The sequence below is a fragment of the Episyrphus balteatus genome, chromosome 4, assembly GCF_945859705.1.
Source record: "Episyrphus balteatus chromosome 4, idEpiBalt1.1, whole genome shotgun sequence".
NCBI classification, from domain to species: domain Eukaryota; kingdom Metazoa; phylum Arthropoda; class Insecta; order Diptera; family Syrphidae; genus Episyrphus; species Episyrphus balteatus.
This window is the reverse complement of record NC_079137.1, coordinates 64247646-64270770: the sequence shown is the minus strand read 5'-3', so window position 1 is coordinate 64270770 and position 23125 is coordinate 64247646. Positions and strand designations below refer to the sequence as shown.

At 28.9% G+C, this 23125-nt stretch overlaps 3 protein-coding genes and 1 non-coding gene across 5 annotated transcripts in view; 2 read left to right on the top strand and 2 right to left on the bottom strand.

Annotated features, from left to right (window-relative positions):
• The window catches only part of LOC129919749 (cysteine-rich motor neuron 1 protein-like), a 330805-nt gene extending 324017 nt beyond the window's left edge, over positions 1-6788 (top strand). The window contains exon 2 of the mRNA XM_056000762.1: positions 5153-6788. Within this exon, the coding sequence (XP_055856737.1) occupies positions 5153-6438 (1286 nt within the window). The 3' untranslated portion in view covers positions 6439-6788. The remainder of the gene's footprint in view (positions 1-5152) is intronic.
• Positions 6789-13233: 6445 nt separating this feature from the next.
• Trnat-ugu (transfer RNA threonine (anticodon UGU)) lies at positions 13234-13305 on the bottom strand. Its single transcript has one exon. It is a non-coding gene; the product is annotated as a tRNA-Thr (tRNA).
• A 5756-nt stretch (positions 13306-19061) lies between these two features.
• LOC129919314 (abnormal spindle-like microcephaly-associated protein homolog) lies at positions 19062-20005 on the top strand. Its single transcript, XM_056000169.1, has 3 exons — positions 19062-19308; positions 19369-19764; positions 19822-20005. The coding sequence occupies exons 1-3, from the start codon at positions 19178-19180 to the stop codon at positions 20003-20005; spliced, it is 711 nt and encodes a 236-aa protein (XP_055856144.1). The 5' UTR covers positions 19062-19177.
• A 58-nt stretch (positions 20006-20063) lies between these two features.
• On the bottom strand, positions 20064-22506 carry LOC129919660 (hydroxyacylglutathione hydrolase, mitochondrial). 2 transcript variants are annotated; one of them, XM_056000620.1, is made up of 3 exons: positions 21998-22425; positions 21547-21662; positions 20064-20924 (listed from the first exon to the last, which is right to left on the bottom strand). In XM_056000620.1, the coding sequence occupies exons 1-3, from the start codon at positions 22065-22067 to the stop codon at positions 20202-20204; spliced, it is 909 nt and encodes a 302-aa protein (XP_055856595.1). In that variant the 5' UTR covers positions 22068-22425; the 3' UTR covers positions 20064-20201. The 2 variants fall into 2 exon arrangements, with proteins under 2 accessions (XP_055856595.1, XP_055856596.1); XM_056000621.1 differs by lacking the exon at positions 21998-22425 and adding an exon at positions 22432-22506 and having other exon boundaries at positions 20065-20924.
• Between the last annotated feature and the right edge of the window lie 619 nt (positions 22507-23125).

Sequence of the window (23125 nt, the reverse complement as noted above, 5' to 3'; positions counted from 1 at the left end):
GCGGGACTGAGAGATTCAGGATCGAACTTAAGGCTCACTACTCTAATTAATATATTTTTTTTTTCTTCTTCTTTCTTATATTAAAAAAACATAAATGGAGATGTATGTTAAAAAACTTAAAAACTTATACATTTTTGAAAATTATTATTATTATTGTTATAAATTATAATTGTTTAATATTTTTTCAATTTTGCTTTTATTTTTTGTAATTCTTAATTTATTATATTTGTATACTGTTATATTGTCATAAACGTATATTATGTTCTGTAGCTCAACTCAACTCAATCAAATTTTTAAGCTTCACTTGCTATAAGATAATTTAAGTCTTAATGTGTAAGCATTTAATCGAAATAAAACTAAAACTAAACCTACTTTTTATTTAACCGTCATTAATGATAATGAAACTAATTGAACCAAAATAAAGGAACTGCAAATTGTTGGAAATATGTATACAGTTTTGTTTCTAATAACCAAACCGTGGGTAAATTACATACCTCCATTTTTCTTAATTTCAAAGGTACCCATAAGTCGCACAAAAAAATGAGTAAGGCATAAATTGTGGCTAATTTTTATTCTGTATAATAAATTTGAATTCACGGTTTCTATACAAAAAATGTTCCACATACGCCTCAGTGACCCTCAAAGTTAAATCGCCAAATAAAAAGTAAAAAGATGAAATAAAATAATGCACGAATAGGTAAAATGGTAAAATTAGCTCTGATGTAAGATTTTTATAAAAAAAATTTAGGACAAATGTATTTGATAATTTTTAAAGAATTAAATTTAAAAAATGAAAAAAAAAAAATGATTTTATAATTACTTAATTTATAATTACTTAAAATATAATAATTGTTTTTCCTTAAACACAAATTTTTTCTAACATTTAAAAAAAAATGTGTATATGCCATTTGTAAGAAAATATTATTCAACACATAAAAATTAAATTTCGATAAAATTCATCAACCCGTTTTCAAATAATTGATTTTTCAAAAAAAAATTTAAATATTTAAAAAAAATGCAAAAATGTGTTTTTTGAAAATTTTCAAAATTATAATTATAGTTTTTTAAACGCCTTTGTATAAAAATTTTCGTTAAAATCGGTTAAGTCGTGTACGAGATATTCAGAAACCAAAAAAAATATAATCATTTTAAAGAATTTCGGTGGGGCTCATCAACAGCTCTAAAATCATGTTTTTTTCAGTTCTGTATTCTTTTAATTTAAAAAAAATCAATGAACCCATTTATATGTACCGATTATAGCAACACTATAGAGATAACTTAAATGCCAAAATATAAACACCAAGATAAAATTGTTTTTAGATAAACTTTAGAACAGTAGTAAAAAACGGAAAAAAACTGAAAATTTTCTTGAAATTGCTATCACTCACAAAAGTTCCATTCTTAATTTTAAACAAGGTTTCTTAAGATTGAACGCAAGTTAAAACTATTACAACGCTAGTTTTTCAATAAAATTAGTTTTAAATTTTTTCAAAAATAATTTTGTGATATAGGTATAGGAAATAACAACTTTCACACTTGACTGTTTCCCTTGACTGGTCTTTTCCATATCCATTATTTCCATATATATTTACTTATAAGAAATTTAAAAAAATGATCAACAATGGTCATGATCAACTTAACGAATTAATTACTCACGAATAGAACAACTTCTATTTTTTAATAAAAAAATGTTACACATACACCACAGTGACCCTTTATGATGTAAAGTCAACAATATAGTTAAAAAAAAAACTGACAGACTGTCAAAAATAATGATCAATCCAATCCTGAATTAGAATAAAAACAAAACTAAAAAAAAAATTAAATTAGCGTTATTAAAAGACTAAGAAAAAAATACCAAGAAAAGTCTGGATGCGTCACAAACTACTTAATTCTTCAACGCGACAAGATACTCCTAGATTCAGTTTCAAAGCTTTAAAAATGAAGTTTGACCTCAGGATAGGAAAAAGTATTGTCCCAAGACATGTCGCATATAAAATTGATAACACTAAAAACCAAAGTCGTAAATAATATAATGTTTCCTTATAACATGTTCTAAATCCATTTGCCAACACACACTTCTCTCCAACACCTAATATACACCACATATCATCACATCACATAGATAAATACTCAATTGAACCGTTAAAACGATGTTAAATGGTTTGTATCAAAGAATATATGTATATAAAACGACAAATACAAAATTCAATGCTATAACTATCAACACCATAAACACTCGCTATATAACAATTCAAACACCATTTTTACTGTCTGATGGTTACTATCCTTCTTGGTAATAAACTGTGTTTTTTTCTGTATAAGAGTATAGTATAATCCCACCCTCGCATATACATTTTATAGCCTTCGATTCTAATCTACTCCCAAAGAGAAAAAGACTTCAACAAGAAGACTCTGTGTTGTCTATATCTCCTAAATCCAGTTGTCAGTGTTTTTGTCTCCAAACAATAATAACAACTATTATTATCGTTGATATGATTGTTATTGCATTCAACTGTTTTATGGTTGGTATAAGAATGCGCATAAAAGCTAGCTACTGGAATATGTACGAAATTGTATTTGCAAAAGCCTTATGACAAAATGCTCATAAGGCTAATAAATGCTTCACGACTTTATAAACTTTAAGACCTCTGTCATATACAAAAAAGGGAGGAAGAAAACACCCAACTGAAAGGCATATAGTTTTAACGTTTAAACGTATTAGACCGGAAGCGCCAGAATATGCACCATCAAAATGACGATTTTATTATGTTGCTTCTATAATCTATAGCTCCTGCTGGTTTATAGCCAGCAACAAAACGTAAAGTCCAATGTCAAGTGGGTTAATATTCCAAGAATCTACCAGAGACTTTAAGTCTTTGGAAACCATTGGTTAGTCATCGTTGGTGATGCGTACACAACGGCTATTAATTATATGCGAGAGTTGATGAAGTTGCCCTTTAGGTATTTATGTATACAAACTGACGCTTAAAGTAAAGCAGAGGCGTACATTGAGCTGTCGGGGCCTCGGGACAAGATACAAATTGGGGGCCCCTTATATTCTCTATTTTTCCTATATAAGAAAATGTATGGAGATTTTGGGAGACGTACAGTATCCCCAAAATCCAAAATCCAGAAAGTCCAGAATCCCGAAAACCCAAAATTCCGAAAACCCAGAATCCTGAAACTCCAGAATCCCAAAAAGCCCAAATCCAGAAAGCCCGAAATCTCGTAATTAAAATTTAAAAAATTTGACAAAATATGTCAATGATCTAATTTTGAAACTTTTATGAAAAATGATTTAACAAAATAAATTAACAAAAGATTTAACAAAAAAATCATCATATGCCTACATCATAATACACACCAATATGAGGGCGAAAGCCCAAAATCCCAAAAAAAAAATCCGGAAATTGGAATCCCGAAAAATTCTATAAAATGAAAAGTTTGCGCTAATTTTTCATTTTATAGAATTTTTCGGGATTCCGATTTCGGGATTTTGGGTTTTCAGGATTTTGGGTGTTCGGGACTTCGGTTTTCGGGATTTTGACCTCAATTCGGAGATTTTTTTCAATTATTTAATGGTTTCAATTTACCGAACTAACAATTTTGCTTTCAAGTTTTGAAGGCAAAGTGCTATTGCAATTGCATTAGTTTTACTTCTGAAATTTTTGGAAAACTTACATGTAAAATAGGCATTAAAAAAATTGTGACACTCATGATACTTGGCAATAAGTTTCAAAAAAGTCTATAAGAAAAATTTAGTTGAAAGGGTGTTTTTTTTTCGAAGACACCGTAAAATCTGTAATTGGTCCCAAAATGCCAATAATTCATTTTATTTTAAGTTTCGATTGTAAATTGAAGGTTTATACTTAAGTTCTTAGACGTTTTACACGAATCATTGGCTTTTTGGGATCAATTACAGATTTTACTGTATGTATCTTCGAAAAAAAACACCCTTTCACTAAATTTTTTTTTATAAAAACTCTTTATTCTTGTTTTTTATTCCAAATGCAACATTCTTACCAAATTTCATTAGGATGACCCATAAATTTTATTTTCACTTAAAAAAAAAAACACCCTTTTAACAATGATATTCTTATAGACACTTTTGATTCTTGTTTCTTATCTCAAAAGTAACATAATTACTGATTATTTTAACTTATTTCTTGCAATATATACCCACTTTTTCTCTACACCAAAAAAAAACACCCTTTTACATCAAACAAAATGTATAGACATATTATTTTATTCGTAACTCACATAGGAAAGACAACATTTTTAAAAAAATTCGTAAGAGTAACTTTTATACCATTGATGTTAAAGGACATATCGCGGATTTTCCTTATTTCCCAAAAAAAAAAAACACATTTTTGACTGAATATTTTTATAGACTGCTTAGATTCTTGGTTTCTGTTATAAATTTTTGTCCCAGTTTTTGTGGTACTAATTCCGAGTTTCATCATTTCCTAAAAAAGCAACAACAAATAAAACTTTTTCACCAAGTTTAAAAATAATAAAATTTATATCAGCTGTTATGATACCTTTCTTACACATAACTCAACCCATCAAAAAAACACCCTTTAATCAAATATATTTTTAAGAACTTTATGAATCCTTTGTCGCTACTGTATTTAGGCCCCGGGGCACAACCCTGTCTGCCCCAATGGTATAAACGCCCCTGGCTTAAAGGCTTTTTGACTAAAGTCATAAAAATTCTGTGACATAATCATTAGTTTATAGGACAGAGCCAGTGAAATATACATAAACTGACTGCGTTGTAGTAATTTGGTTGGCTTGAAAGAAAGATTCACTGAAAGATGGTTAAATGGAAATATAATTTTTTTGTCCATGAAAGAAGAGTGTCTTGAGATAAAAAGAAGTGAATTTTTATGAACTTGCTTGCTATTTTATTAGAAAAAAAGGTTATAAACCCCAAAGCCCTTTTATGAGCCCTTAAATTTCCACTTACGTCAAATAAACTCTCAAAAAACACCTTTTAAGAGTCTTTTTTAAAACATAAAAGACAACAAAAAATCACTTTAACGATGTTTTGATATAATCTAATTTTGATTTTATAGTTTCTAAGTGCTTTTATTTTTTAAAGCCTTCTTTCTTATATTGTTCTTTATTTTTTTTTTTATTTTTACAGATCACATTGAAGTTGATTGCATAGAAGTTCAATGTCCTCTACCGGAACTTGAATGTCCACCAGACAGCGAATTAAAATCATCATCTTCGAATAATTTCGAAAATAATGCCGAAGAAGATGGTGATTCGAATTTATTTGATCAACTTGAAGCTGATGGAATGATTGAAGAGTTATTTTCAAGCTCAATGTTGCCAACTACAACTCAGTTGCCACATATTCTACAAAAACGTAGTCTTCAACATCGACGTCGTGAAGCGATTAAAATTGTTCCAGGAGATTATCGAAGTTTTGAACCGGAATTTTTCAAATATCACAACCATCATCAACCTCATAGAAAATGGAAGAGGGATCTAATCATGGGAGCACAACCTCATTCTGAAGCTGAAATTAAAAAATGTTGCCCAGAATTTCAGTGTGTCTGTCAGACATGTCCAAATGCACCGAAATGTGAAAAGGAACATGTTGCAATTATCGTTGAAGAAGGTCATAGGTTGCCAGGAAGTTGTTGCCCAAAATATGAATGCGTTCCTGAAATGGAGTGCAGTGCTGTAAGTCAACCGAAAACCTCCTACTGGAGAAATGAATGCCTCAAGTGTGATTGTTATGGTGGACATGAATTGTGTCAGCAACTTTGTGAAGTCGATGAAGATCAAAGTGCAATGAATTGCTTTTCGGGGTATTTGAATAGACCCAAGATGAATGGAGACATTTGGTTGGAAGATGATGATTGCAAGGAATGCAAGTGTGTGAATGGCGATAATAAGTGTCAAATGAGTGTTTGCAAGGCTGCAGATTGTGAGAATCCTGTCAAGGTTGAAGGAAAATGTTGCAAGGTTTGCCCTGAGATTAGTACAACTTTGGCACCATCTTTATCAACATCGACAACTTCAACACAATCACCAGTAACAACTTCAACATTGTCCCCCGAAGATGAAGACACAACTCAAGAAGTTCCATTAACAACTTCGACAACACAATCTTCAGTTGAGACCTCTACTCCTTCAACAACAACATCAATCCCAGTTACAGAAGTTATTCCGACAACATTAGAAATTGATAATTCTTCCATAACAAATACTGAAGTTAAAACTTCACCTCAAGACATGAGTCATCTATTGGAAGAAATCGACATTATAGTTGTACTAATTTTAGCATCAGCTATTTTAGTTATCTTTACAATTGGCATGGGTTTAGTTGTATCACAAAGACAAAAGAAAAAGAAACTCATGTATTCGACAATTCCAAGCTCTGATTCTAGTCAATCGTCTAGTATTACATTGGCTTAATGTACGCTTACGCAGCGCTATTATATAAAACCTGAAAATTATTTTAAAATTTAAATTTAGTTATTTTTTTTTTTTTTTTGTTTAATTTTTTTTTTATTTTTGTTGCAAATTTTTATTGAAAATGTTGCAACATTATTGTATACTCATTTTTAATTTTTTTTATTTTTAATATTTATTTATTATATCTTTCTTTTTTCATATATTTTTAAGTGACAGCGTTTTTTTTTTTCATTTTCCCACATCTAAATGTATTACAAATGTTGCAGCAACATTTTCATAATTATGATTTTTCGACTCCTTGTTATAATCATAAAAATTGTTACTAAAATGGTTTATCTTTTAAAGAGTAATATCTATTTTGAATACATACTTACATATACAAATGTATCTCAGATGTTGCTGCAACATTTAAAAAAAAATTTTTATTTTCTTGAATTTTCATCATTTTTGAGGAAATCCTTTTAAAATCCATCTGTACTAAATCATAAATATACCTTTAATATTTCTGCAACATTTGAACCCTTAAAAATGTTAGCTCAATTTTAAACTCTTGATTATTTTATTACTACAAGCACATTTAAAAAAAAATAATGTTTACTTAGCAACATTTTTTTTTTTGTATATTCCCAGTGTTGCACAGCAACAGGAGGATTCAAATTCAAATCGAATCTAATTTTAATTTTGTCATTTAAGGTTTTAAACAAAAATATTAATGACTAAATTAAGGAGGTCTCAAACAGAAAACTTGAAAATTTTCAATCAACAAAATTCAAATTAAATTAATAGATTTGAAAGAGCCTTTTATTGTTTAACTTCTAGAAGTCTCAAGTCAAATTAAATTCAAATGTAATGCTTTATTTCTTTGAAACTTTCTAGAAATAACTTAAATATCATAATTTATCACTAATATCAAGAGGTCTCAAATCAAAACTAGTTTTTAATACTGTCTTTTATTAGAAACTCTGTAGAAATCATTTACAACTTATTATTTACTTTAAGCTTTGGAGGAATGAGATGTATTGTTTTAAGATTCACTGTAATAATTCATGATTTTGGCTATAAAATTTTGAGGAGGTCTCAAATCGAAAGCTGTTAAAATTCTAAGAACCTAAACATCTTTTCGATTAAGAATCTATTAAAATCAATCAAATTGATGTTATATTTAGCTTAAAGTTATATGCTTTCGGTTATAAGTTCGAAATTATTGACAGCGCCAGGAGGTCTTAATTTTAAATATATCCCAATTTCTTATAAGATATTTTTTTTTAAACAGCTGTTAGAATTAGATTAAATTAAGACAAACTTAACCAGAACTGACATTGGTACATTTTAAACTGTGGAACTGACAAATTGCAAGAGATCCTAAGGTATCAAAACTTATTTGGATTCTTTTGAAGACCTTTTCTTGAGAGATAACTTAACTACGAATAGTCGTAATCTAATTTTTTAGAACGAATGGCAGGTTTTCTTCCTAGTAACTACGTCATTCTTCTGTGACAAAATTAAAGTAATTTGTCCTCGTTAGAGGTTTAATGTTATCTTAGCTAGTGACTCTTAAAATGTCAATGCTCCCTTGCCAATTATTTTGCTTGACCATCAAAAATACACTGACATTCATATTAGTTTGAAGTCATTTATTGACCGATTAGAAAATATAATTTTTTATAACTATCTTATCAAAAATTGTTGAAACTAAGCAAAACTTATTATGTTAAGATAAGAGTTATGATTAAATCAGATTTCTAGTGAAACTAGGTCAGTTACTTATTTCGTTATAAATTTAAAAAAAAAAATTATTCCAAATGATAACAGAAAATATTTTCTTACCAGTTTCTAACTCTTAAAATAATTTTAACCTAAAATTCATTTCAACCTTAAATTAAAATAGTTCGTAAATTTAATATTATTTCCTTATATACTTGATAAGTATATTTTCGAGCCAAGCAACAGAAAATAAGAGCTATTAATTATAGATAGACAGATGGTAAAACCGTCATAAAAGTGATTTGTCACCCATAAACCTATCGATAAGATTGTTTATCTTTTTGCATTTTTAAACAATTTATAAATAAAATAACACAAGAAACTTATAGATACTTTTTTAGAATTTGCCGTTTGATTGCCGATGTTATATTTTTTTTATTTAATATTTTTATTTAAGAAAAACGCTGTCACTTATTAAAACTTAAACATATTCTTATATTATTTATCGTCTCAATTCTATTATTATTTTTTCTTTTCTCATAATTTATTGGATATTTACTAAAAAAAAAAAACGAACACTCTTCCTAAAGAAACAAACTATATTTCACAACTATATTGTATAATGTACAAAGTGAAATAAATATAATTAAAAAAAAATTGTGATGTGATAAAATATAAAAAAACAATTAAAAAACAAAATATAATAAATTATACAATATAAAAAAAATTATAAATAATTATGTAAAATAATATTAAAACAAAAAAAAAATCAAAATTAAATATATAAAAAAAAAAACAATAAATAAATTGTATTAATCCAATGAAGTATTCAAGTATAGGTGATAAAATTTTATTTATAATTTTAATTTTAATTATTATTTTTATTTTTTGTAATAAGAAAACAAAATTATTATCAATGACATAAAAAAAACTAGACGAATGACGAAGAAAAAACAATTAAATTAGACAAAATTAGAGCTTTCTCCACAAAATGCACTAAAACGATCTTAAAAATAATAAAAAAAAAAAAACGATCAAAAAAATATTTATCGATATATTACTACCTTTCTTTTAATACCTTATCAGATAAAAAATTATTATTTAACGAAAAAATAAACAAAATTAATTAAATCTTAAAATTTTTATTATTTTCTAAAATTCAATTTTTAGTTTATGTTTAGGAATTTTTTTGATTTTTTATTTTCTTAATTTTGGATGACATTTTGAATAAAATATTTAAATTTAAGAATTTATATACATAATTATACATAAAATATGTTATTGTGTTTAATTAAAGTGATATGATATAAGTGCAAGTATAAATAAAAAATATATAAAAAAAACGTCGACTGATTGGAAAAAATGAAACATTATTTACAAAAAAAAATTATTAAAAAAAAAAACACATTGTAAAATAAAAATACAAATTTATGTGTTATATTATTTTTTGTTTTATTATAATTGTTATTATTTTTTTCTGTATATAAACTATAATTTTGGTATTTTTGTGTGTATTATTATTTTATTTTTTATTTAAATAAAAATTATTATAGTGATTCATTTAAAAAAAAATATAAATTACATTATATATTAATAAACTCATAAGATATATTATTAAGTATACAAGCAATATACATAATTATATAATAAATAAAGTGTGGCTTTTGTAGTCACTTTAAAAAATTTAAAATAATAACTTGTTGAAGTTTTTGTTTTTTGAAGATTTTAAGGGACTACGTTTTTCAAACTTACATAAAATTTGGTTATTCTTATTGTACCCCGTTAAATAACTAAAGTTATTTATTATTATTAGTACATCGTGATGAAGTAATTACTGCGATGGACCATCACACCAGAGGTCTAGATTTCAAATCCAGCCTTCACCATCTTGAGAGAGGAATTGACAAAGACTTCAAGAATATCATAGTCATGAAAACTGAATTTTTAAATATCCCTTCTGACTCGACTCCTTTATGATCTGTGAATTAATTTTTCGCACGCAATTCAATTTTGTTTAATTCCTTATGTAAAAAAAAAAATCTTATAATTTTTGTCAGGCTTCAGCTTAAGATTTTTAACACTAATTTTCAACAGTCAGATAGGCTGATGGCAGCACTCTGCTTATGAGACCCAAGAATTGTAGGATCGATTCCCAGTAGCTGCCAATTTTTTTCTTTTTTATAATATTTATAATTGGTGCTTCTTTTCAAAGTTAAAACAACTTTTATGATTGCAACCTACTTTACACTAACGTCGTTCTACGTTATTTTAAAATTATCGTCTTCAACGCAAAATCAATCCGAAAAATAGTTAAATCAAAGTGGTTTCCGTTGATTTAAGGTTATTTTATCTCTCAAATAAGAATATGAGTTAAAACAGAGATTTTGTTATAATTGTTAAAATATAAATTTAAATCATACACGGTCACTGTGGTGTATGTGTAACATTTTTGTTTCTTCTATTTTTAAGGATTTTAAAAAAACGTCTTCTGTTGAACAAAAAATAATTGATTATTTCCACTTTTATTGAAAAAAAGTCCTGAATTACATCTGGCATGTTGTTAGGATAGAAACCCGTGGTATTAAACCAAATTTACAGCCTGTTCTAACTGGGTGGTGCGTGAAAAAAACTGAAAAATAATCGGACTTTCTTTTCAGTTTTTAGCTTATACATATTTTCCAAAAAAGTGCAAAGACAATATTTGCTATAGCTTCATCGCAACCGCAGTTATGTGGGTCCAAACATTCTTCAAATAAAAAGTTGTAAATACATTTTAACCTTAAACAGACACTGTGGCGTATGAGTATTTTTTATTTCTATGCAGATAAAAAAATTCTTTTATTCTTGCAATTTTTGTACCGCGATTTAACTCCCGCAATTGAACTTACTAATTTGATTGGCCTACAGAAGATATCTTCAGACCAAAGTCATAGTTAATTTCGTCACAAACGAAAAAAAAGGGATCGGGTCAAAATTCTGGCTTCAAAATTCTGCTTTTCAAAATTCTGCTTTTTCAGCGAAAATTCTGTTTTTCAAAATTCTGCTTTTTTTCTATTCTGTTTTTCAAAATTCTGCTTTTTAAAATTCTGCTTTTCAAAATTCTGCCAGCATTATATTTGAACAAAAAAAATTCTGCTAATTCTGTTTTTTTTTTTATTGAATATGCGCTGGCTAAAGAAAAATACACCTCATCAATGTAATTCAACATTGGTACTTTCCTAAATTTTTTTATTTAAGTTTCGCAAATATTTTTTGAAATGCATATACTGACTTTCTTTCAAATAAAATATGTATACTAATTGGAACCGATGTTGTATATTCCTTTTCTTATTCAAATTTTTGAATATTCATCTTTATTTGATAAATTAATAAATTTTTAGTTATTTTTGGAAATGTTTAATATTAAAAACCTTTTCTTAATATTTTCAAATTTATTCATTTATAAAACAAAAATTAATTCGCATTTAAAAAATGTGTGTAAGTAATCAAATAAGCAGATAATTTTTCAAAAAGATGATTTTACAGAATTCTACAAAAAATTAAAAAAGGGTTTGGAAAATGTTTAAAAGCGCGCGCTTTTTAACATTTTCCAAACCCTTTTTTAATTTTTTGCAGAATTTTGAAAAGCAGAATTATGAAAAGCAGAATTTTGAAAAACAGAATTTTGAAAAACAGAATTTTGAAAAGCAGAATTTTGAAAGCAGAATTTTGTTAAGCAGAATTTTGAAAGCAGAATTTTGACAAAAGAATTTTGACCCCAGCAGAATTTTGACCCCAACCCGAAAAAAAATCCATTTTAAAAAATTTCCTCCGAATCCATCGAGTTAGACATCAAAATAAAGGTCTCTTCAAGCTCTATTTATGAACAGAGCTCAAAAGTTTCTTTGAGGTCTGGTTGCTGAGTTATTTGGATTGCCTCAATATCACATACATATACGATGAACTTTTTGAAATATTACCGTTAGTAATATAAATAAGGTTCGAAGTACTGAAAAAAAAAACTTTTTTGTTGCATTTTCTAACGGTAAAATTAATTATTACGGGAGCTGATTAATTTTTTCTGACTTCAGATTCGAGTTCAGGACACCGAAAACCTTCTGAAAAGTATATTTTTGTTTCGGCAAAAAAAAACCTTGTAAACCAGTGTTATTCTTAACGCAATTTTTTTAATTCACCAGAACTTATAATAATTCTATTTCTTCATTTCTCCGCCAAAAATATGTATCTTTTTCGTTAAAATCCCAGATTAATTTCCAAAGAAAGAAAAAAAAAATCCCAATCAATTTATCAAGATCAGTGCCAAAGTGATTCGACCTAAAAATACCTAATTACAGTCAACAACATCAAAAGAATTAATCAATCTCCAGCCTAGATCTTTTTTTCTTTCCAAAACAAAAAAAAAAAAAAAACTAAAGAGAAGTCAAAAAAGCCACATCCATTAAATTTACATCATTATCAACACCGTCATTCAACTCTGACTGACGATCCAATATGAATACAAAAATATTAAAAAAGACTCTATAGCGGCAAAAGCCTAAAGGGCTAAAAACAATATATTAAAAAGGCGGTAAGAAACAAACAACTAAACAACCAGACACGCAACACGCTTCGTTGATTAAGACCTTTTTAATTCAAGCCCCTCCGGTAGGCAGATTGTACAGAGTCGAGAGAGTATAGTGTATTCCGTTTTTTGAGAAACAATAGATGATGAAGAAGACACACAACACGCACTTAAATAAAAAGAGATACAATCGACTTTTTTGTACTTATTCAAAGTCGGCCCTTTACGAGAGAGCACAACTAACTACTATACCTCTACTTGACGTTCTGACACTGCTGGCTTGGTTGGTGGTGGTGTATGTAATTCCAACACTCTTAACACTCCAAACCGGAGATAAAGTTGTAAGCGGGTTTTTGTCTTATTCACGGAAGTGCTTACCAAGATGTAAACACCAGATAACCACGGATAGAGTTTTATATACATATATATAAAAAAGTCATTAAGCTATGCTTGAGGCGTGCGTGATGAGGTTTTTAAAAAAAGTTAAAAAAAAAAAAATAATGGCTATAGATGATGATAACCGTTTAATGTGCCTCCTGTGAGGATTGAACTCACGACCCCTGGTTTACAAGACCAGTGCTCTGCCACTGAGCTAAAGAGGCGTATACGCAATATTTGTGACGTACAAAATACAGGTTATCTATGTTAGAAAAGAAAGACTGTAAAGGCTATAAAGAATTTATTTAAAAGCGGAAGCTGGCTGTATCTGTTTTTTTGTTTTGTGTTTACATTCAGACAGACAGCTAACACAAATTCTAAAGGTATTTATAAGCATTATTTCTGAGGCTTTTTGATTGACGTTGAATGATTGATAAAGTGTTGAGAGAAATATTTTTGTTCTGAATCATTCTACGTTTGAACAACTTAATATGCGAAAAAGTCTATTAAAAGAGGTTTATGGGGGCTTGTTTTATGTATTTCCTGATACCTACTTTCGTTTACAAAGTCTATCTTGGATTTTAGTTTTTATTAAATATCTTGACTTTTGTTCATCCTAGGTAAAAGTTTGTTACATAAGAAACGTAGACAATTAAATTTTACATCTTTTATGTTACGAAAATTTTTTCGATATTCTGAATATTAAAAAAGGTACAAGCCAAAAAAAAGGAAAAAAAAAACGAGAACAATGAAAAGCAAAAGCAAGTTTTGAGCAAAATTCTCAACAACACTACTATACAACTTTTTTTTGTATCGCTATAAATACAAAAGTTATTAAAACTTTTTTGTTGAAAATGTACTTTTTACTTGCGATATAGGTACTATATATCAAGTTATGTATTCGTACAAAAAAAAAAAGTTGAGATAACATTTTTCCATAACATTACGATGGTAGAGAATGCCAAAAAAGTGGGTCCCGGAAGTCCGTCTGTCTGTCTGTCTGTCTGTCTGTCTGTATAAGGAGCTACAGCCTAAACGGATGGACCGATTAATGTCAAACTTGGTGTGTAGCGTTATTTGGCGACTCTCCAGATTGGTTTTTGGAATTAATTTTTTTGGACCAAAAATAACGGTACTTGTCATATACCGATTTTGTTTAAAAAATTCAAATGTAAGTTTTAAGACAAGGTCTATCTTCTAATGAAAATTTTTTTTTTTGAAAATCATTATTAACGGTACCTGCCATAGAACCGTTTTTTTTTAAATCCGATTATCTCCGAAAGTGCTTATTCTATTTCAACGAAACTTTTTGTGATAAAGAATTTATATAATTTAAATATAAGCCAAAAGCAAAATTTTGAAAAAAATACTTTTTGGATTTTTAAAAAAATTTTGAAAATTTTTTTTTGAAAAATCCAATTTTCGAAAACGGGACATTAAATTTTTTTGAAATTTTGTGTTTAGATGTTGATCAGTGATTTCTAAAAAATGGCATACCAATTTTATTTTAAAACTTTTTTTCCAAGAAATTATTTATAAAAAATTAGTTTTTTAAAAAACGGCTCTAACGATTTTGAAATTTTTTTTTCTAACAATGCATGTTAGTATATCAGTCAAAACTGCATACTTGTTTTGGGGGGCAATTTGATTTCAGATTTTATATTATTTTTTTTAAAAACGAATTTCCTTTTTTTTTCCCATATATTTAGATTTTCCAAATTTCTATATAAAAAGTCTTTAAAATTTAAGCAACTTGAACTCTAAGAGCAAGTACGTGCGACCCCAGTCGTGCAATTTATTTTCTGTGTTTTGCATCTTTACTTTTTTCTTACATTTTTTTTTCAACCAAATCTTGAATTTTAAATGATAAGTGAGTACTTTGTTACAAGAGTAAGACATGCAATTTTTTTATTTTTAAGCATCTTCATTTGTTAAAAAAGTAGTAATTTTTAACAAACTTTTGAATTTATAGGTGAATATAGGTGAAAAATATTTTCTCGAAAGGTTTTTTCATAATTTTGATAAAAAGTGCTCAAAACTTAAACATTTTCGTTTTTTTGAAGTGAGAACTTCTTTATCGTAGTGATTTGAAACAAGATAAAATGAAAACGCGACACGAAAATTCAACTTATTATAACTTTTTTGTTTTAATAGATAGATGAATGAAATTTGTACTGTAGATAGGTAATGACATAGACTACTAAATCTACAAAATTTCAATTAATTTCATATTCAAAATTCTGAGATAACGGTGAAGAGATGTTCTTTTTCTAGACACGTTATATCTTTTGATCCAGAGCACATACAAATTTAATTTAACTTTAATACGCATGCCGATAATATAACCTTTTATTTGATATATTACATTTACATTACGCATTTTAAAAATTTAGGCATGGCTTTATTTTTTAAGAAAATTTGTAAGGTTTTTAATGGTGTAAATTTTTTTTCAAGAAAAATGAATTTTTAAGGTTTCACTTCTACCACGTGTGAATTGCACACAAGATTTTTTTTTTTCGTTTTTTTTTACTTTTTTGGCTTGTAACTTTATTAATATTCAGAATATCGAAAAAATGTTCGTAACATAAAAGACGCGAAATTTCATCGTACACGTATTTTGTGTAACCAACTTTTACCTAGGATGAACAGTAGTCGCGATATTTAATAAAAACTAAAATCCAAGATGGCGGCCATAACGAAGGAACTTATGCTTATGATATTCACCCAATTCTCTATCGAATGAGCAAAAAAAAATTTGGTTGTGATACAAACTGCTGGGTCGCCTTTATATGAACATGATAAATGCACTGTACTATTTAAAACAATTGAACCAAGGACATCTCATCCTTTTTTTTTCTCTCAATCAAATTATTGTCAGGTACGTTCCCGAAAAGTTAATTTTCGTAACCGATGTTATCTGAAAAAAAAAGCGATTGTCATCGTTTGCTACTTCGCCTGTGGATGGAACAAATCAACCCTCAAGTCGAAAATTTTTCTTTTCCAATTTGTTATCCTGTTCCTGACCTGGTTTGATTGTATTTCTTTCTTTCTTTTTTTTTGTCTATCCTCCTTCAAAATGATATCCTCTTCCGCAATGATTCGATTGCTCTTTTGTCGACATTTTCGAATGATGCACTGTGCACAGTGCATTTCGTTGTTTGAAAAGGAAAAAGGATAAAGGAAAGGATATTTTTTCGGTTTCGTTCAAGTGTATATAACATTGGCGTTTTTGTTGTATTTTTGTATACTTCGTTGATTTGTGGTTACGATATTGTTGTTGACCTGGGACCTCTCTTCTTTTCAAATGAATGAAGGACATATACACAGAGGAAGCAGTTCAGCATCGCAGCTATTAGGAAATCACTGTATATTGCCGTTGGTCGTCGCCGGCAGTGGCTGGGTGCAGTTACCGTAGAATTTTTCTATTCTTTCGGCTCCTTGAGTTCTGATGGCTGTCTCTCTTGGCAAGTTTTTTTTTTTTTGTTTTCTTTGGTTACAACACAAATGGATTTGAAAATTTCAGTTCGGCATTTCCTTTTTTAACATTTTTTTTAATTTTTTTTTGATGTGAAATCATGACATGAAATCGCTTGAAATGAATAAGCTGAAAATGGCTTTCATTTCGTTCGCTCTTGACCTACGAGTATACTCTGCTATTGCTACAAAAGACTACAATGTACCGATTGTTGTATTTTTTAACCTTACAGAGTTTGACAGTTTGAGAGGTTCTGAATGTTCTTCCTTGCCGGAAGAGTTTTTTTTTTTGTGTTTAAAATATATTTTATTTCATGAAGGTTGGAGAGTTTTTCGAATCAAGATGAAATCAGGTGGAAAATGAAATTTCAAACTAAATCAATGGTCTGAGAGACTTTATGATTTTGAGTTTTTTTTTTTAATTAAAAAACTTCGCATAGCAGTCATATTTTGATGTTTTTCAAAACCTTCAGGAAATATCTACTTCTGAGTTCTGAGTCATGTTTTACCTAATTTATATAAATACATAGCATATTTTTTGTTGTTGTTCAATGTAAGGCAAAAAAGTAAGAAAATTTAATAATTCCAATAGTCAGTCAAGTTTGCATTTAAAAAGCTCCTATATTTGATCAACGTGGAATTTTGTTTAATATTTTTTTCATTTTGAATAAAATCCTAAATGGTCACTCTGGCGTATGTGGAACATATTCCTATGAAAAGAGCATGAGAAGACCTTTTTCTCGATGTGTTACTCGATGGATTTGGAGTAAATTTTTAAAATGCTTTTTTGGCAAGGGGTAGTACCTCTTGAATTTTGTTTCGAAAATCTGAAAGAAAAAATTTACAATTTGTTTAACCTTATTAATAGGCATTTTCACTGCGAACTAATGTCCTGTAAATCAAAACTGTTTTCGAGACTTTGGTTCGCAGATATCTTTTACCTGCCTCCTAAAGCAATAAAAAATTGTTTCGATGCAAATACCTCACCAACCAGACCTCAAAGGAACTTTTGGATTTAAATCATCAATAGAGCTTAAAGAGACCTTTCTTTTAATGTCTCACTCATTGGATTTGGAGAATTTTTTTCAAAATTAATTTTTTTCTGACAAGGGGTTAACCTTGGATTTTTTTCAAAAACTACAAAAAATTGATTTCCATTTTTTTTAAACAAATGCTTAAGCCTGCTCACTAAGAACTCACATCTTTGAACCAAAACTTGTTTCGAGAATTTAATGCCTAGAGAAAATGAAATATTCGAGGAACAAAATTTAAATTAAAGACCAGAAAATGTCAAAACTGTCTTTTGATTTTAATCAGCAATTTTCAAAGTATTAATTCTCTATAAAAATATGTTGCGCATACACCACGGTGACTGTACACAATTCGTTCATTTGACTTTCATAAAGAAAAGTTCAGAGAAATTATTGAATATCTTATTGGAGTTTCTTTTAATTCTGCAAACCAATCTAAAAATGCCATTTAAATCCAGAAATAGCCATTTATAATGCTATTTCTCTTTATGTCTCAATTTATCACACTGTAAATTGTCATCTACGTCTCCTCCTTGATATATTCTAAGTGGAGGTTAGATTTCCTAAGAATTAAATTGTGTGAAACTTTTCTTCGTTCTCAAATTACTACGGATTATTCTTATTATCTCGGAATATATGTATGTAAATATCATGACTTTACTGAACGTAACAATTCCCTTTACGTGCGGTATCAAGTTAGATCTCAACGATCCTAAGAAATTTTATCGTCAACTACTAGAAAAAGTCTGATGGATATTCAACATCTCTTTTCCTAACCAACGAAACTTCAGCAATATTCTCAACATAATAATTTGTTTCACTCATTTTTCAAAAATATTTTCACAGTTTTTCTTTTATTCCACAGATGAAGCATATTTTTAAGTTACTTACCGATTATTTGACACAAATTTCAATTTGAGTTGAATTGGTGAAGAATACTCACCTGCCCTGTCATTCTTCTTAAAGAATGATCTCAAACGCTCTCTTTCCCAATTTCCCAAATATTTAATTTATCTTTACCTACTACATATCTCAATAACTCCAATTGACAAAAAAAAAAAGTAGGATAAGAACTACCGCTTCCCCCCATTGCCAAACTTTCATATGTTACCTATCTTTTTGTTCGTTACTTCTTCAAGGAAATCATTAAGGTCCGCTTCTCTTCATCCTTGCCATTAACTGCATCGAAATGGTCATAACTCATAAAGAATTCATTAAACCTTATGTGACTCGCTCCCTCTAAATAACATTCTTAAGACGTAAGACCTTTCTTTGAATACACCTCTCAAGTCTTGTATTCATATCGCCATCTCCATATACCCAAAATCGAAAACATTCAACGTCGGTTTCATACATATATTCGCTCTTCATGATCTAGCGTAGTAGGATCCTTTAATCCTTTCTTTCTATCAAGATTTTCTAAGATTTATCAATCGGAAAACTTAAAAAAGACGAAGAGCCAAACACGATATTATATTTATTCACTCGCTTCTCACCGACTCAGTCTACTTAAAAAAAAAGTATTTAAATACTAACCGTTCAAAAACATCGTTTATATCTTGTGACATATTTTTTTATATTTTTCAAAAACATGAAATCATCTTCCTCATCCGTTGACATAGATGAATATCTTGTCCAAGAAGAAGACGATTTTATCAAAGAACCCGAATATGCTGGCATAACAGCATCTTGGTTAAGAAAAGCCATTACAATTCTCTCTCAGTATGATCCTTTGGGAAAACTTTATAAACAACAAACACTATTTCTAATTGCCTATTTCAGAGTAGCCGAATTGAATTCTCACAAAAAATACAAATCTGCTGTTAAAATTCAATCCATCTACCGTGGATGGATAACAAGGAAAAAAATTTCCTCTTTAAATCAATCAGCTATTAAAATTCAAAAAACATATCGTGGATATTTAGGTCGCCACAAGTATTTCCAAATTCTTGAATCAACAATTCAAAAAAAAATCTTTGAACATCTTAACAAATCAGCAACAATCATTCAATGTACATTTCGTGGTTACTATTCTCGGATATATTCTCATGATCATTTGAAATTGAAGAAACTTCAACTCAAAGTAACTAGTGAATTACTACAATGTGTAGCTTTACAAGCAAGAAAACTTTATAAAAATCAACTCGTTCCTGGGTTGTTTCCATTGAGAAACTCAAAGTACATAAAAAATGACGATTTTTGAAAAAGTTTCTGATTTAAATTCTTCTCATTTAGATGTCAAACTAAAGTTGAAATACTCTTGGCAGTGCTTAAATTGAAGACTTACAACGAAAAAGTTCGAAAAGCTCGAACTGCAGAAGTCATGAAACTTAACAAGGCTTTTGAGCAATCAGTTCTTGTTAAAGATCAAATCCCGATTCCTTTTGGAAAGTGCGAGACAGTCAAGGCGATGAAGTAACCTTTTTTCAAATTAAAAGACTCCTTATTTTTTCAAAACGACTTTATTTACAACAAAAACAAGAAAAAGAAGAAAAAAATAAGATAAAAATTCCATTATAGCGATAGAAAAGAGAAAATCAAATCTATTTGTGCGTTTTACTTCCTTAAATATTCCACCAAAAAGGCTTTTTTAAATCCCTAAACCAGTCGTCCTTCTAACCCTTGAATGTATCCTTCTCCTTCCGCAAGCTCCTCATTGTAGGAATCGGCTCTTTTTCACCAGCATGCTTCTGAACAGTCTCCTTATGAACTCTCATAAATGGATTCCACAACTTCTCCTCCCCAATTGTTGATGGAACAGTTGGACTCGATTCTGCCCTTCTCAACTTGCACCATTCAATCCTTTTAAGGACATCTTCATTCTGTGGCTCAACATGTCGCGCATAAGATAGATTCTGCAAAGAGTACTCATGTCCACAAAAGACTTTCGTCTCATCAGACAAAGCCGATAGTTTCTCAATCAATGCCGAGTACATTTCTTCAGCTGTTCCTTCAAAGAACCGCCCACAACCTCCTTGGAATAGAGTGTCTCCAGTAAAGACGGCTTTTTCACCACCAGGTGATTCAACATAATAGCAAATATGCCCAATAGTATGACAAGGAGTGAATAAACAACGAACATTTAGTTTTCCAATTTGAAAAGTATCATCCTGACGGACACTATCAGTCAAAGCACCGATACGTGAGTCACCCCCATAGACAACCAATGGAGTTGGAAAAGCTTTGACTAGTTTTTCATTGCCACCAGCATGATCCCAATGATGATGGGTAGTCAAGACTTTAGTCAATTTGACTGCCTCATCTTCAACTGCTTTGATGACACAGTCTGGATCGACTGGGTCAACAATTGCTGCTTCCCTGGTTTCTGTATCGATAATCTAGAATTCAGATTCATTAAAAGTGGGTGAACATAAAAATAGCTTTGAAACAGGGTTGTAAAAAAAAATGCAATCTTTTGTGAATGCAGTCTTTGAAATTCAGTTACACTTACATATACTTGAGACTTAGACTTTTTTCGTGAAATGATTGCAATCTTTTTTTTTACCAATCAATTGACTGCATTCAAATGATTGCAGTCTTTTGAGAATTCATACATTCTTTGCATTTTTTTTGCAAACTTTCCATTCCTTGGCAGTCTTTGCATTCTTTTGCATTAATTTTGCATTCTTTTGCAGTCTTTGGCATTCTTTTTGCATTCTTTTTCAATACAAAAGAATGCAAAAAGAATGCAAAAGAATTCAACAGAATTCAAAAGAATGCAAAAGACTGCAAAAGACTGCCAAAAAAATGAAAAGATTGCAAAAAGAATGCAAAGATTGCATGCATACCGAAAAGACTGCAGTCAATTGATTGCAATCATTTTACGAAATTTTTTGTAAAATTTGAAATCTAAGTCACAAATGTAAGTCAATGAAAGCAATCTTTTGAATGAAGTCATTAAAAATTCCATTCAAAAAAGATTGCAATCTTTTACAACTCTGCTTTGAAAAAAACCTTTACCAAATACATAAAATTATCCTGCAAAGCTGGAAGGATTTTCACATGCATATCGCACATTTTAACATCTTCAATTGAGCTATGCATTCCTCTGATTCCAACTCTTCTTAGTTTGTTAGCTGAAAATTGATAAAAAGATACATTTTAAATTTAAATTCAAATTTAACCGCCATCACAATAAAATGCGTTCCACAAGAACACAGTGACATCTAGATGTCACATTTGGAACTAAAATAATTGACACCCTAGACAAAAACCATCATCTGTCAAAATTAACAGCTGGTTGTCAGTCTTGTTATCGCCTGATAACGATTTTCCCCACAAAAAAAGAAATAAAACGGAAAAATTTGATGAAAAAACAAGAAAACTACGTAATTTTTGAAACATGCAATAAATTTAAAACAAGCTTAAAAGGATGATGATTCTACTTTTTTCTTGTTTTTGCCAAACAAACCTCTAAAATATGCAGCTGTTAAGTTTTGTTCTACACACAGCGTTAGACGCCGCCACAAATTCGATATCATTGAATTATTCCGACAAAAAATAAATCAATTTTGTATTTTTTTTTGTGCTGATGATGTTCCAATTATTTGTTTTAATGTCTTAAAAATATTAAATGAAATCAAAGAATAAAAGTTAAAAAAAAAAACTTTTGTGGGAGATGGCGGCTGCTGTTGCTGACTACTTTTACTTGTTTTGTGGTTGGTTAATGTTTTGATTTTTTTTTTTTTCTTTTTTAATTTTTTATATATTTTTTCGATAACTAAAAGCGAATGAAATTATATAGACACAAAGCCAATAATAACTGAGAAATTAAAACAAAAGTATAATAAAAGAAAATTATTTTAACTAATTTGTTTGGTAAAATTAATTATTTTTTCTTCGTACACGAAAATTGTTGAGTAGTTTGCACAAAATTTTATCTTGTTTTTTTTTTTTTTTTCTTGTGAAATGTCAAATTGACACTTGGCATCACGGCACCTAGTGGATAGCGACGGAACCCCGAAAGTTATATAGATTATTTTCGGATTTGCCGCTCAATGTAATTTCCATAAGAAAAAAATAAAAAAGACCTCGAAAAACATTTATTTTACGAATTAATTTTATATGTACGAGTATCAATTTTATGATTGCAAAATGATAATAATATGTGTTTATATCTAAATCAGGTTTAAAATATATCAAAAAGTATAATAATACCTGTGTAATTTGTATTTAAAAAGTGCAAGCGAATCGCCTGAAAACAACAAAAAATACTATAAAAAATATAAAAATTATTAAATTATTCTTTTATTTGTTTCACTTTTTCACAAATAATAGTAGGTAAGCATTTTTTTTTATTTTCAACAATCTTGAAAGAAAATTAAACCAAAATAGTTTCTATATTTTTTGTAGTATTTGTTGTTGTTTTCCTGCGATTTGCTTCTCTTTTTGGAGACAAATTAAATAGGAATTATTATTCTTTTTGATATATTTTAAACCTGATTTAGATATAAACACATATTATTATCATTTTACAATCATAAAATTGATACTCGTTCATATAAAATTAATTCGTAAAATAAATGTCTTTCGAGGTCTT